This window comes from Oncorhynchus nerka, linkage group LG27, assembly GCF_034236695.1.
Source record: "Oncorhynchus nerka isolate Pitt River linkage group LG27, Oner_Uvic_2.0, whole genome shotgun sequence".
NCBI lineage: Eukaryota > Metazoa > Chordata > Actinopteri > Salmoniformes > Salmonidae > Oncorhynchus > Oncorhynchus nerka.
Window position 1 is genome coordinate 9,682,389 of NC_088422.1, and position 13,658 is coordinate 9,696,046.

The 13,658-nt window shown below is 47.2% G+C and overlaps 1 protein-coding gene across 1 annotated transcript in view; it reads left to right on the forward strand.

The window, feature by feature from the left end:
* LOC115111238 (protein HIRA) overlaps positions 1-13,658 on the forward strand; it is a 59,579-nt gene that overhangs the window by 29,580 nt on the left and 16,341 nt on the right. The window contains exons 17-18 of the mRNA XM_029637099.2: positions 6,457-6,558; positions 6,688-6,836. Coding sequence (XP_029492959.2) covers positions 6,457-6,558; positions 6,688-6,836 — 251 coding nt within the window. The remainder of the gene's footprint in view (positions 1-6,456; positions 6,559-6,687; positions 6,837-13,658) is intronic.

Consider the following 13,658-nt stretch of genomic DNA (forward strand, 5'->3'; position numbering starts at 1 on the left):
GGAGGGTCATGTCAGGATGAGCCTGCAGGAAGGGCACCACATGAGGGAGGGTCATGTCAGGATGAGCCTGCAGGAAGGGCACCACATGAGGGAGGGTCATGTCAGGATGAGCCTGCAGGAAGGGTACCACATGCTGGAGGGTCATGTCAGGATGAGCCTGCAGGAAGGGCACCACATGAGGGAGGGTCATGTCAGGATGAGCCTGCAGGAAGGGTACCACATGAGGGAGGGTCATGTCAGGATGAGCCTGCAGGAAGGGCACCACATGAGGGAGGGTCATGTCAGGATGAGCCTGCAGGAAGGGTACCACATGAGGGAGGGTCATGTCAGGATGAGCCTGCAGGAAGGGCACCACATGAGGGAGGGTCATGTCAGGATGAGCCTGCAGGAAGGGCACCACATGAGGGAGGGTCATGTCAGGATGAGCCTGCAGGAAGGGCACCACATGAGGGAGGGTCATGTCAGGATGAGCCTGCAGGAAGGGCACCACATGAGGGAGGGTCATGTCAGGATGAGCCTGCAGGAAGGGTACCACATGAGGGAGGAGGATGTCTTCCCTGTAACGTACTGCGTTGAGATAGCCTGCAATGACAACAAGCTCAGTCTGATAATGCTGTGACACACAGACCATGAAGGACCCTCCACCTCCAAATCGATCCCGCTCCAGAGTACAGGCCTCGGTGTAACGCTCATTCCTTCGACGATAAACGCGAATCCGACCATCACCCCTGGTGAGACAAAAACGTGACTCGTTAGTGAAGAGTACTTTTTGCCAGTCCTGTCTGGTCCAGCGATGGTGGGTTTATGCCCATAGGTGACGTTGTTGCCGGTGATGTCTGGTGAGGACCTGCCTTACAACAGGCCTACAGGCCCTCAGTCCAGCCTCTCTCAGCTTATTGCGGACAGTCTGAGCACTGATGGAGGGATTGTGCGTTCCTGGTGTAACTCGGGCAGTTGTTGTTGCCATCCTGTACCTGTCCCACAGGTGTGATGTTCGGATGTACCGATCCTGTGCAGGTGTTGTTACACGTGGTCTGCCACTGTGAGGACGATCAGTTGTCCGTCCTGTAGCGCTGTCTTAGGCGTCTCACAGTACGGAGATTGCAATTCATTGTTCTGGCCACAACTGCAGTCCTCATGCCTCCTTGCAGCATGCCTAAGGCACATTCACGCAGATGAGCAGGGACCCTGGGCATCTTTCTTTTGGTGTTTTTCCAGAGTCAGTAGAAAGGCCTCTTTAGTGTCCTGAGTTTTCATAACTGATCTTAATTGCCAACTGTCTGTAAGCTGTTAGTGTGTTAACGACCGTTCCACAGGTGCATGTTCATTCATTGTTTATGGTTCATTGAACAAGCATGGGAACCAGTGTTTAAACCCTTGACAATGAAGATCTACAGCACCAGTCCAAAGTTTGGACACCTACTCATTCAAGGGTTTTTCTACATTGTAGAATAGTAGTGAAGACATGAAAGTTTTAAACAAATCAAAATATATTTTAGACGCTTCAAAGTATTCACCTTTTGCCTTGATGCCAACTTTTGGTGTTCTCTCAACCAGCTTCACGAGGAATGCTTTTCCAACACTCTTGGAATTCCCAAATATGCTGAGCACTTGTTGGTTGATTTTTCTTCGCTCTGTGGTCCAACTCATCCCAAACCATCTCAATTGGGTTGAGGTCGGGGGATTGTGGAGGCCAGGTCATCTGATGCAGCACTCCATTACTCTCTGTCTTGGTCAAATAGCTCTTACACAGCCTGGAGGTGTGTTGGGCCATTGTCCTTTTGAAACAAATGATAGTCCCACTAAGCGCAAACCAGATTGGGATGGTGCAGAATTCTGTGGTAGCCATGCTGGGTAAGTGTGCCTTGAATTCTAAATAAATCACAATGTCACGAGCAAAGAAACCCATACCATCACACCTCTTCCATGCTTCCTGGTGGGAACCACACATGCAGAGAACATCCGGTCACCTACTCTGTGTCTCACAAAGACAGCGGTTGGAACCAACATTTTACAATTTGGACTCATCAGACCAAAGGACAGATTTCTACCGGTCTAATGTCCATTGTGCGTGTTTCTTGGCCCAAGCAAGCCTCTTCTTCTTATTGGTGTCCTTTAGTAGTGGTTTCTTTGCAGCAATTCGACCATGAATGATGCCGACAGATAGGGCAGCTCTGCTTCTAGTTCCTAAGCAACTTTGCAGTATTTTTTGTTTTTTTTGTGTGTGTTATTTCTTCCTTTATTAGCCCAGAATGTTTTTTTTTGTGTTATTACATACAGCCGGAAATAACTTTCTGGATATCAGAGCGGCGGTATCTCGCCAGCATTAAGACCAGGAATACGACTTTCCCGAATTGGATCCTTTGTTCGTACCTCCCAGGGAGGGAGAACTTACCCCAGAGGCTGCTCCAAGATGCTGCCGGAGGAGAAGAGGTTTTCGGAGTGGACTTCTAGTCCGACTCAGGAGACGGGCGCAACATCCACCCCTTCCGAGTATATTACTCGCTAATGTTCAGTCTCTGGACAATAAAGTAGACAAGCTCAGGGAGAGAGGGTCTCCTTCCAGAGAGACATCAGGGACTGTAACGTACTCTGTATCACAGAATCATGGCTCTCTCTAGATATACTGTCCCCGTTCATACAGCCAGCTGGGTTCTCAGTTCATCGTGCAGACAGGCATAAAGAACTCTCCGGGAAGAAGAAAGGCAGGGGTGTATGTTGAATGACTCCTGGTGTGATTGTGATAACATACAGAAACTCAAGTCCTTTTGTTCACCCGACCTAGAATACCTCACAATCAAATGCCGACGTATTACGTCCAAAGAGAATTATCTTCGATTATATTCACAGCCGTGAATACAAAGGGAAAAACAGACTTCTTGCTCCCGAACAAGCTAAACACCTTCTTCGCCCGCTTTGAGGATATCACAGTACCACCGGCGCAGCCTGCTCCCCACTTGCTTCAAGATGTCCACCACTGTTCCTGTACCCAAGAAAGAAAAGGTAACTGAACAAAATAACTATTACCCGGTAGCACTCACTTCTGTCAGCATGAAGTGCTTTGAAAGGCTAGCTAAGGATCATATCACCTCAACCTTACTAGACACCCTGGACCCACTTCAATTTGCTTACCGCCCCGATAGATCCACAGACAATGCAATCATCATCACTCTGCACACTGTCCTATCCCATCTGTAGAAGAGCACTACCTATGTCAGACTGCTGTTCATTGACTATAGTTCAGCATTCAATACCAGTTCCCTCCAAGCTCATCATTAAGCTCAGGGCCCTGGGTCTGAACCCTGCACTGTGCAACACAGGGGCCCCACAAGGGTGCGTGCTCAGCACCCTCATGTACTCCCTGTTCACCCATGACTGCGTAGCCACGCATACCTCAAACTCGGTCATCAAGTTTGATGAAAACACAGTTGTTGGCCAGATTATCAACAATGACGAGACAGCTTACAGGGAGGAGGTGAGGGCCCTGGTGGAGTGGTGCCAGGAAAATAACCTCTCTCTCAACGTCAACAAAACAAAGGAACTGATCGTGGACTTCAGGAAACAGCAGTGTGAGCACGCCCCTATCCACATCAACAGGACCGCAGTGGAGAAGATGAAAAGCTTCAATTTCCTCTGTGTACACATCACTGATGATCTGAAAAGGTGCAACAGCACCTCTTCAACCTCAGGAGGCTTGGCCCCTAAGACCCGCACAAACTTTTACAGATACACAATTGAGAGCGTCCTGTCATGCTTTATCACTGCCTGGTACGGAAACTGCACTGCCCACAACCACAGGGTTCATTAGAGGGTGGTGCCCATCGAATCACCGTCTTTGACCAAATAGGGTTATCTTCTGTATACCACCCACATACCTTGTCACAACACAACTGATTGGCTCAAACGCATTGTGTAAAATAAATTACACAAATGAACTTTTAACAAGACACACCTGTTAATTGAAATGCATTCCAGTTGACTACTTCATGAAGCAGGTTGCAGCAAAGGGTGGCTACTTTGAAGAATCTTAAACATAAAATATATTTTGATTTGTTTAACAGTTTTTATGGTTACTACATGATCCCATGTGTGTTATTTCATAGTTTTGATGTCTTCACTATTATTATACAACCCTTGAATGAGTAGGTGTGTCCAAACATTTGACTGGTACTGCATTTCAATGTATTAATTAATATCTCGAGCAACAACTGAATAAACACATTTTTGCACGTGGTTTTTAGGTCAGACAAATTCTTATTCTTCAACCAAGAAGATTTTAGCTAGCTTGATAAGCTTGCTAATATTGCAAATAATGAAGTTAGCTTGCTTAACTTTGACAATATGGTTAGACTATCTATCTATATTATCCCCATTGATGAGTTTATAATTGTCAATAATTAATGTTTGCAACTTTTGGTTAAAAAGGTGAAAGGTCGTTGGTGAAATGTCGTAACTCGGGTAACAAAAATGTATCCTAGATTCCCTTTTGTAGTTATGAGTTGGATGATGCTTAACCACGTTTCCATCCACATTGCGTAGAAAAATAAATCACGACGGCTGTGATGGAAACAGGAAGTGTCGTTTAGTATTTAAGTAATATCGACAGACGGTTTGTTCGTTAGACTTGGTGGGATATTTTTGTGTCTGTAAAATGTGTTATGTGACAGATTGCAGTGGAAATGATTTATTGCACAATTTTTTTTCTAGAATAACCATGTCGAAGGTAAATTTGCAGTCACAAAATGCTATGTTCTCTGGGCCTCCCACTACGACTTGAAAATGTAACGCAGAGTTTATTTAAGCAATAATGCACAAGGGGGTGTGGTATATGGCCAATATACCATGGCTAAGGGCTGTTCTTATGCATGACCGCGGAGTGCCTGGATACAGTCCTTAGCTGTGGTATATTGGCCATATGCCACAACCCCCCGAGGTCCCTTATTGCTATTACAAACTGGTCACCAATGTAATTAGAGCAGTGAAAAAAAATGTTTTGTCTTATCCGTGGTATACGGCTGTCAGCCAATCAGCATTCAGGGCTCGAACCACCCAGTTTATAATAGGCTATAAGTTGTGATGAAGTTCGCAATGAGGTGGAAGTGCACGGTGATGAGCTTGATTCTCTTTTCCAATAAATATCGAGGGTCTTAAGTTAAATGCAACGACGACTGGTGCTTAGCTGCCATTGAACAAATAAAAATGATCTTTCTCTTATCCATTTCATAATACACTGAACAAAAATATCAAATGTAACATGTTGGTCCCATGTTTCATTAGCTGAAATAAAAGTTCCATACGCACAAAAAGCTTATTTCTCTAAAAATTTTGTTCACAAATTTGTTTACAATCCATCCACCTAACAGGTGTGGCATATCAAGAAGCTGATTAAACAGCATGCTCATTACACAGCTGCACCTTGTGCTGGGGACAAAATAGGCCACACAATGTCCACCAGAGCTGTTGCCAGTTAAGTGAATGTTCATTTTTCTACCATAAGCCACCTCCAATGTCGTTTTTAGATATTTTGGCCTCACAACCGCAGACCACGTGTATGGAGTTGTGTGGGAGAGCGGTTAGCTGATGTCAATGTTGTGAACCGAGTGCCCCGTGGTGGTGGTGGGCTGATGGTATAGGCAGGCATAAGCTACGAACACAATTGCATTTTATCGATGGCAATTTGAATGCGCAAAAATACCATGACGAGATCCCGAGGCCCGCTGTGAGGCCCAGTCATCTGAAATCCTTAGATTTAGGGCCTCATTAATCCATTTCAACTGACTGATTTCCTCATATGAACTGTAACGCCGTAAAATCATTGAAATTGTTGCATTGTTGCGTTTTATATTTTTGATCAGTATAATAACTGAACCTGTCTACTTTATCAGCCAGCTATGGTCTTGAGAGCTAAAACACATTAAATGTGTGTGTTTGTTGTTGTTGTTGTTGTTGGTACGTGAGAACTGAAGCGCAAAAAGTGTTTAATTTAAATGTTATGTGCATTACGTCATCAGGCACTGCCTTGTAAACACGAGTCAGTTTGATGGAAACTTCTGGTGGGAAAAGGTGTTGTTTTTTTTAATGCAAATTTTAAGGAAACCTAGCTATTGAAGTGAGATTTCCCACTCGGAACTTCTGATAACTCCAATAGCATGTGAACTCGCCATTTGCACTCATTGGTGCTAATAACGCTTACATAGTATCTAACAGGCTTTGAAAATACATAGTTTAGTACCAGTTTAGTACAGCTAGCTGCTGGTACGCTTTCTTGACTTGGACATACATTTTTGCCAACCTTTTGTTTAAAACCGCTGCTATTAGTTTAACGTGTGTTTGGAGTCACCTTTCTATCTTACAGGCGATGTTAGAGTTTTCTCTTCCAATTATAATGTGGGGACTTTTGACCAGGGACATTTATGCATTCTTTTTCTTCTTCTTTCCCCAACTGCACACTTGCAGGCTACCCCTTCATCAGAGAAGGAGCCCTGTTGCGTCGTTGCTATCCCCGTGGCTGTCCTCAAACTGCCCACTCCCACACCGCAGAAAGCATTTACTCTTCAGGTATGCTATTACATCACTCTTCAGTTGTGGCTAAACAACCCACATGGTCATAGACGGAGTCATGATGAGTACAATGGATGCTAGTCGGGGGGATGTGCTCTCTTTCCGCCATATTGTGTATGTTTGTAGGTCAGTACGGAGCCCCCGGTGTACCTGGAGGTGGAGAACGACGTCTCTGCGGTGTCCGGAGCCAAACTCAGCCAGCTCCGCTGTTCCAGGGAGGGCAGGGAATGGGACACGTTGCTGCCCAGCCGAGTCATCACTGCAGCGGGTAGCAGGTAAGCAGTAGGGGGAGGGAGGTTCTACACGTCTAGTGGTATTAATGGTAGTTATCCCTTGTCTTAATACGGGTAGCAGGTAAGCAGTAGGGGGAGGGAGGTTCTACACGTCTAGTGGTATTAATGGTAGTTATCCCTTGTCTTAATACGGGCAGCAGGTAAGCAGTAGGGAGAGGGAGGTTCTACACGTCTAGTGGTATTAATGGTAGTTATCCGTTGTCTTAATACGGGCAGCAGGTAAGCAGTAGGGTGAGGGAGGTTCTACACGTCTAGTGGTATTAATGGTAGTTATCTGTTGTCTTAATACGGGCAGCAGGTAAGCAGTAGGGGGAGGGAGGTTCTACTCGTCTAGTGGTATTAATGGTAGTTATCCGTTGTCTTAATACGGGTAGCAGGTAAGCAGTAGGGGGAGGGAGGTTCTACACGTCTAGTGGTATTAATGGTAGTTATCTGTTGTCTTAATACGGGCAGCAGGTAAGCAGTAGGGGGAGGGAGGTTCTACACGTCTAGTGGTATTAATGGTAGTTATCCGTTGTCTTAATACGGGTAGCAGGTAAGCAGTAGGGGGAGGGAGGTTCTACACGTCTAGTGGTATTAATGGTAGTTATCCGTTGTCTTAATACGGGTAGCAGGTAAGCAGTAGGGGGAGGGAGGTTCTACACGTCTAGTGGTATTAATGGTAGTTATCCGTTGTCTTAATACGGGTAGCAGGTAAGCAGTAGGGGGAGGGAGGTTCTACACGTCTAGTGGTATTAATGGTAGTTATCCGTTGTCTTAATACGGGCAGCAGGTAAGCAGTAGGGGAGGGAGGTTCTACACGTCTAGTGGTATTAATGGTAGTTATCCGTTGTCTTAATACGGGTAGCAGGTAAGCAGTAGGGGGAGGGAGGTTCTACACGTCTAGTGGTATTAATGGTAGTTATCCGTTGTCTTAATACGGGCAGCAGGTAAGCAGTAGGGGGAGGGAGGTTCTACACGTCTAGTGGTATTAATGGTAGTTATCCGTTGTCTTAATACGGGTAGCAGGTAAGCAGTAGGGGGAGGGAGGTTCTACACGTCTAGTGGTATTAATGGTAGTTATCCGTTGTCTTAATACGGGTAGCAGGTAAGCAGTAGGGGGAGGGAGGTTCTACACGTCTAGTGGTATTAATGGTAGTTATCCGTTGTCTTAATACGGGTAGCAGGTAAACAGTAGGGGGAGGGAGGTTCTACACGTCTAGTGGTATTAATGGTAGTTATCCGTTGTCTTAATACGGGTAGCAGGTAAGCAGTAGGGGGAGGGAGGTTATACACGTCTAGTGGTGTTAATGGTAGTTATCTGTTGTCTTAATACGGGTAGCAGGTAAACAGTAGGGGGAGGGAGGTTCTACACGTCTAGTGGTATTAATGGTAGTTATCCGTTGTCTTAATACGGGTAGCAGGTAAGCAGTAGGGGGAGGGAGGTTCTACACGTCTAGTGGTATTAATCTGTTGTCTTATGGGCAGCAGGTGCAGTAGGGGAGGGAGTTTACACGTCTAGTGGTATTAATGGTAGTTATCTGTTGTCTTAATACGGGTAGCAGGTAAGCAGTAGGGGGAGGGAGGTTCTACACGTCTAGTGGTATTAATGGTAGTTATCTGTTGTCTTAATACGGGTAGCAGGTAAGCAGTAGGGGGAGGGAGGTTCTACACGTCTAGTGGTATTAATCTGTTGTCTTAATACGGGCAGCAGGTAAGCAGTAGGGGGAGGGAGGTTCTACACGTCTAGTGGTATTAATGGTAGTTATCCGTTGTCTTAATACGGGTAGCAGGTAAACAGTAGGGGGAGGGAGGTTCTACACGTCTAGTGGTATTAATGGTAGTTATCCGTTGTCTTAATACGGGTAGCAGGTAAGCAGTAGGGGGAGGGAGGTTCTACACGTCTAGTGGTATTAATGGTAGTTATCCGTTGTCTTAATACGGGTAGCAGGTAAACAGTAGGGGGAGGGAGGTTCTACACGTCTAGTGGTATTAATCTGTCTTAATACGGGCAGCAGGTAAGCAGTAGGGGGAGGGAGGTTCTACACGTCTAGTGGTATTAATGGTAGTTATCCGTTGTCTTAATACGGGTAGCAGGTAAACAGTAGGGGGAGGGAGGTTCTACACGTCTAGTGGTATTAATCTGTTGTCTTAATACGGGCAGCGGGTAAGCAGTAGGGGGAGGGAGGTTCTACACGTCTAGTGGTATTAATGGTAGTTATCCGTTGTCTTAATACGGGTAGCAGGTAAACAGTAGGGGGAGGGAGGTTCTACACGTCTAGTGGTATTAATGGTAGTTATCCGTTGTCTTAATACGTGTAGCAGGTAAGCAGTAGGGGGAGGGAGGTTCTACACGTCTAGTGGTATTAATGGTAGTTATCCGTTGTCTTAATACGGGTAGCAGGTAAGCAGTAGGGGGAGGGAGGTTCTACACGTCTAGTGGTATTAATGGTAGTTATCCGTTGTCTTAATACGGGTAGCAGGTAAACAGTAGGGGGAGGGAGGTTCTACACGTCTAGTGGTATTAATGGTAGTTATCCGTTGTCTTAATACGGGTAGCAGGTAAACAGTAGGGGGAGGGAGGTTCTACACGTCTAGTGGTATTAATGGTAGTTATCCGTTGTCTTAATACGGGTAGCAGGTAAACAGTAGGGGGAGGGAGGTTCTACACGTCTAGTGGTATTAATGGTAGTTATCCGTTGTCTTAATACGGGTAGCAGGTAAACAGTAGGGGGAGGGAGGTTCTACACGTCTAGTGGTATTAATGGTAGTTATCTGTTGTCTTAATACGGGTAGCAGGTAAGCAGTAGGGGGAGGGAGGTTCTACACGTCTAGTGGTATTAATGGTAGTTATCCGTTGTCTTAATACGGGTAGCAGGTAAACAGTAGGGGAGGGAGGTTCTACACGTCTAGTGGTATTAATGGTAGTTATCCGTTGTCTTAATACGGGTAGCAGGTAAACAGTAGGGGGAGGGAGGTTCTACACGTCTAGTGGTATTAATGGTAGTTATCCGTTGTCTTAATACGGGTAGCAGGTAAACAGTAGGGGAGGGAGGTTCTACACGTCTAGTGGTATTAATGGTAGTTATCCGTTGTCTTAATACGGGTAGCAGGTAAACAGTAGGGGAGGGAGGTTCTACACGTCTAGTGGTATTAATGGTAGTTATCCGTTGTCTTAATACGGGTAGCAGGTAAACAGTAGGGGGAGGGAGGTTCTACACGTCTAGTGGTATTAATGGTAGTTATCCGTTGTCTTAATACGGGTAGCAGGTAAACAGTAGGGGGAGGGAGGTTCTACACGTCTAGTGGTATTAATGGTAGTTATCCGTTGTCTTAATACGGGTAGCAGGTAAACAGTAGGGGGAGGGAGGTTCTACACGTCTAGTGGTATTGAGGACATAACAGTTCACACGCGACTGAATCCAAACACTACACTGTTGATTTTATGTGTATTTTACATTTACTGGACTTTTCGCCGCGTTTGTTTGTTATAAAATCCTAAAATAATCTGGATACATTCAGTAACGTGATAATAATATTGGGGTAGGTGCAACTCGAGACAACAAAAAAAGACCTGTGTTTGAGTGAAAGGACTAACTGGTCTCTCCAAGAGGCCACACACCTCTACAAAGTGTGCACAGGTCCTAAGTCATTTCAATGCACTTTTATGACTCAAGGAACAGTCTTCAACTATAAGCTGTTTTTTTTAAACTCTCCTAGCTGTGCCGTTGAGGAACTAAGTGCACACTTGCATTTGTTTTGTTTGGAACACAGCTCTGTGTCCCCCTCCATCACACAGCTACGGTTGTTTACGCAATCCAGAAACGTTTTATAAATCGCTATCTGGTTCAGGTCGGCGTCATTTGAAAGCTTTGTTCTATTGCCAACATGACTCGTTATAAAATATTATCTTCGTGTTAGGCGTTCACGATGCAAACGGATCATAATTTTCCTGCACATAGAAAATAATCATGGGTGTATTCAGGCGCCTTGTTTACATTTACATTTAAGTCATTTAGCAGACGCTCTTATCCAGAGCGACTTACAAATTGGTGCGTTCACCTTAAGACATCCAGTGGAACAGCCACTTTACAATAGTGCATCTAAATCTTTTAAGGGGGTGAGAAGGATTACTTTATCCTATCCTAGGTATTCCTGAAAGAGGTGGGGTTTCAGGTGTCTCCGGAAGGTGGTGATTGACTCCGCTGTCCTGGCGTCGTGAGGGAGTTTGTTCCACCATTGGGGGGCCAGAGCAGCGAACAGTTTTGACTGGGCTGCGCAGGAACTGTACTTCCTCAGTGGTAGGGAGGCGAGCAGGCCAGAGGTGGATGAACGCAGTGCCCTTGTTTGGGTGTAGGGCCTGATCAGAGCCTGGAGGTACTGAGGTGCCGTTCCCCTCACAGCTCCGTAGGCAAGCACCATGGTCTTGTAGCGGATGCGAGCTTCAACTGGAAGCCAGTGGAGAAAGCGGAGGAGCGGGGTGACGTGAGAGAACTTGGGAAGGTTGAACACCAGACGGGCTGCGGCGTTCTGGATGAGTTGTAGGGGTTTAATGGCACAGGCAGGGAGCCCAGCCAACAGCGAGTTGCAGTAATCCAGACGGGAGATGACAAGTGCCTGGATTAGGACCTGCGCTGCTTCCTGTGTGAGGCAGGGTCGTACTCTGCGGATGTTGTAGAGCATGAACCTACAAGAACGGGCCACCGCCTTGATGTTAGTTGAGAACGACAGGGTGTTGTCCAGGATCACGCCAAGGTTCTTAGCGCTCTGGGAGGAGGACACAATGGAGTTGTCAACCGTGATGGCGAGATCATGGAATGGGCAGTCCTTCCCGGGAGGAAGAGCAGCTCCGTCTTGCCGAGGTTCAGCTTGAGGTGGTGATCCGTCATCCACACTGATATGTCTGCCAGACATGCAGAGATGCGATTCGCCACCTGGTCATCAGAAGGGGGAAAGGAGAAGATTAATTGTGTGTCGTCTGCATAGCAATGATAGGAGAGACCATGTGAGGTTATGACAGAGCCAAGTGACTTGGTGTATAGCGAGAATAGGAGAGGGCCTAGAACAGAGCCCTGGGGGACGCCAGTGGTGAGAGCGCGTGGTGAGGAGACAGATTCTCGCCACGCCACCTGGTAGGAGCGACCTGTCAGGTAGGACGCAATCCAAGCGTGGGCCGCGCCGGGAGATGCCCAACTCGGAGAGGGTGGAGAGGAGGATCTGATGGTTCACAGTATCGAAGGCAGCCGATAGGTCTAGAAGGATGAGAGCAGAGGAGAGAGAGTTAGCTTTAGCAGTGCGGAGGGCCTCCGTGATACAGAGAAGAGCAGTCTCAGTTGAATGACTAGTCTTGAAACCTGACTGATTTGGATCAAGAAGGTCATTCTGAGAGAGATAGCGGGAGAGCTGGCCAAGGACGGCACGTTCAAGAGTTTTGGAGAGAAAAGAAAGAAGGGATACTGGTCTGTAGTTGTTGACATCGGAGGGATCGAGTGTAGGTTTTTTCAGAAGGGGTGCAACTCTCGCTCTCTTGAAGACAGAAGGGACGTAGCCAGCGGTCAGGGATGAGTTGATGAGCGAGGTGAGGTAAGGGAGAAGGTCTCCGGAAATGGTCTGGAGAAGAGAGGAGGGAATAGGGTCAAGCGGGCAGGTTGTTGGGCGGCCGGCCGTCACAAGACGCGAGATTTCATCTGGAGAGAGAGGGGAGAAAGAGGTCAGAGCACAGGGTAGGGCAGTGTGAGCAGAACCAGCGGTGTCGTTTGACTTAGCAAACGAGGATCGGATGTCGTCGACCTTCTTTTCAAAATGGTTGACGAAGTCATCTGCAGAGAGGGAGGAGGGGGGAGGGGGAGGAGGATTCAGGAGGGAGGAGAAGGTGGCAAAGAGCTTCCTAGGGTTAGAGGCAGATGCTTGGAATTTAGAGTGGTAGAAAGTGGCTTTAGCAGCAGAGATAGAAGAGGAAAATGTAGAGAGGAGGGAGTGAAAGGATGCCAGGTCCGCAGGGAGGCGAGTTTTCCTCCATTTCCGCTCGGCTGCCCGGAGCCCTGTTCTGTGAGCTCGCAATGAGTCGTCGAGCCACGGAGCAGGAGGGGAGGACCGAGCCGGCCTGGAGGATAGGGGACATAGAGAATCAAGGGATGCAGAAAGGGAGGAGAGGAGGGTTGAGGAGGCAGAATCAGGAGATAGGTTGGAGAAGGTTTGAGCAGAGGGAAGAGATGATAGGATGGAAGAGGAGAGAGTAGCGGGGGGAGAGAGAGCGAAGATTGGGACGGCGCGATACCATCCGAGTAGGGGCAGTGTGGGAAGTGTTGGATGAGAGCAAGAGGGAAAAGGATACAAGGTAGTGGTCGGAGACTTGGAGGGAGTTGCAGTGAGGTTAGTGGAAGAACAGCATCTAGTAAAGATGAGGTCGAGCGTATTGCCTGCCTTGTGAGTAGAGGGGGAAGGTGAGAGGGTGAGGTCAAAAGAGGAGAGGAGTGGAAAGAAGGAGGCAGAGAGGAATGAGTCAAAGGTAGACGTGGGGAGGTTAAAGTCGCCCAGAACTGTGAGAGGTGAGCCGTCCTCAGGAAAGAAGCTTATCAAGGCATCAAGCTCATTGATGAACTCTCCGAGGGAACCTGGAGGGCGATAAATGATAAGGATGTTAAGCTTGAAAGGGCTGGTAACTGTGACAGCATGGAATTCAAAGGAGGCGATAGACAGATGGGTAAGGGGAGAAAGAGAGAATGACCACTTGGGAGAGATGAGGATCCCGGTGCCACCACCCCGCTGACCAGAAGCTCTCGGGGTGTGCGAGAACACGTGGGCGGACGAAGAGAGAGCAGTAGG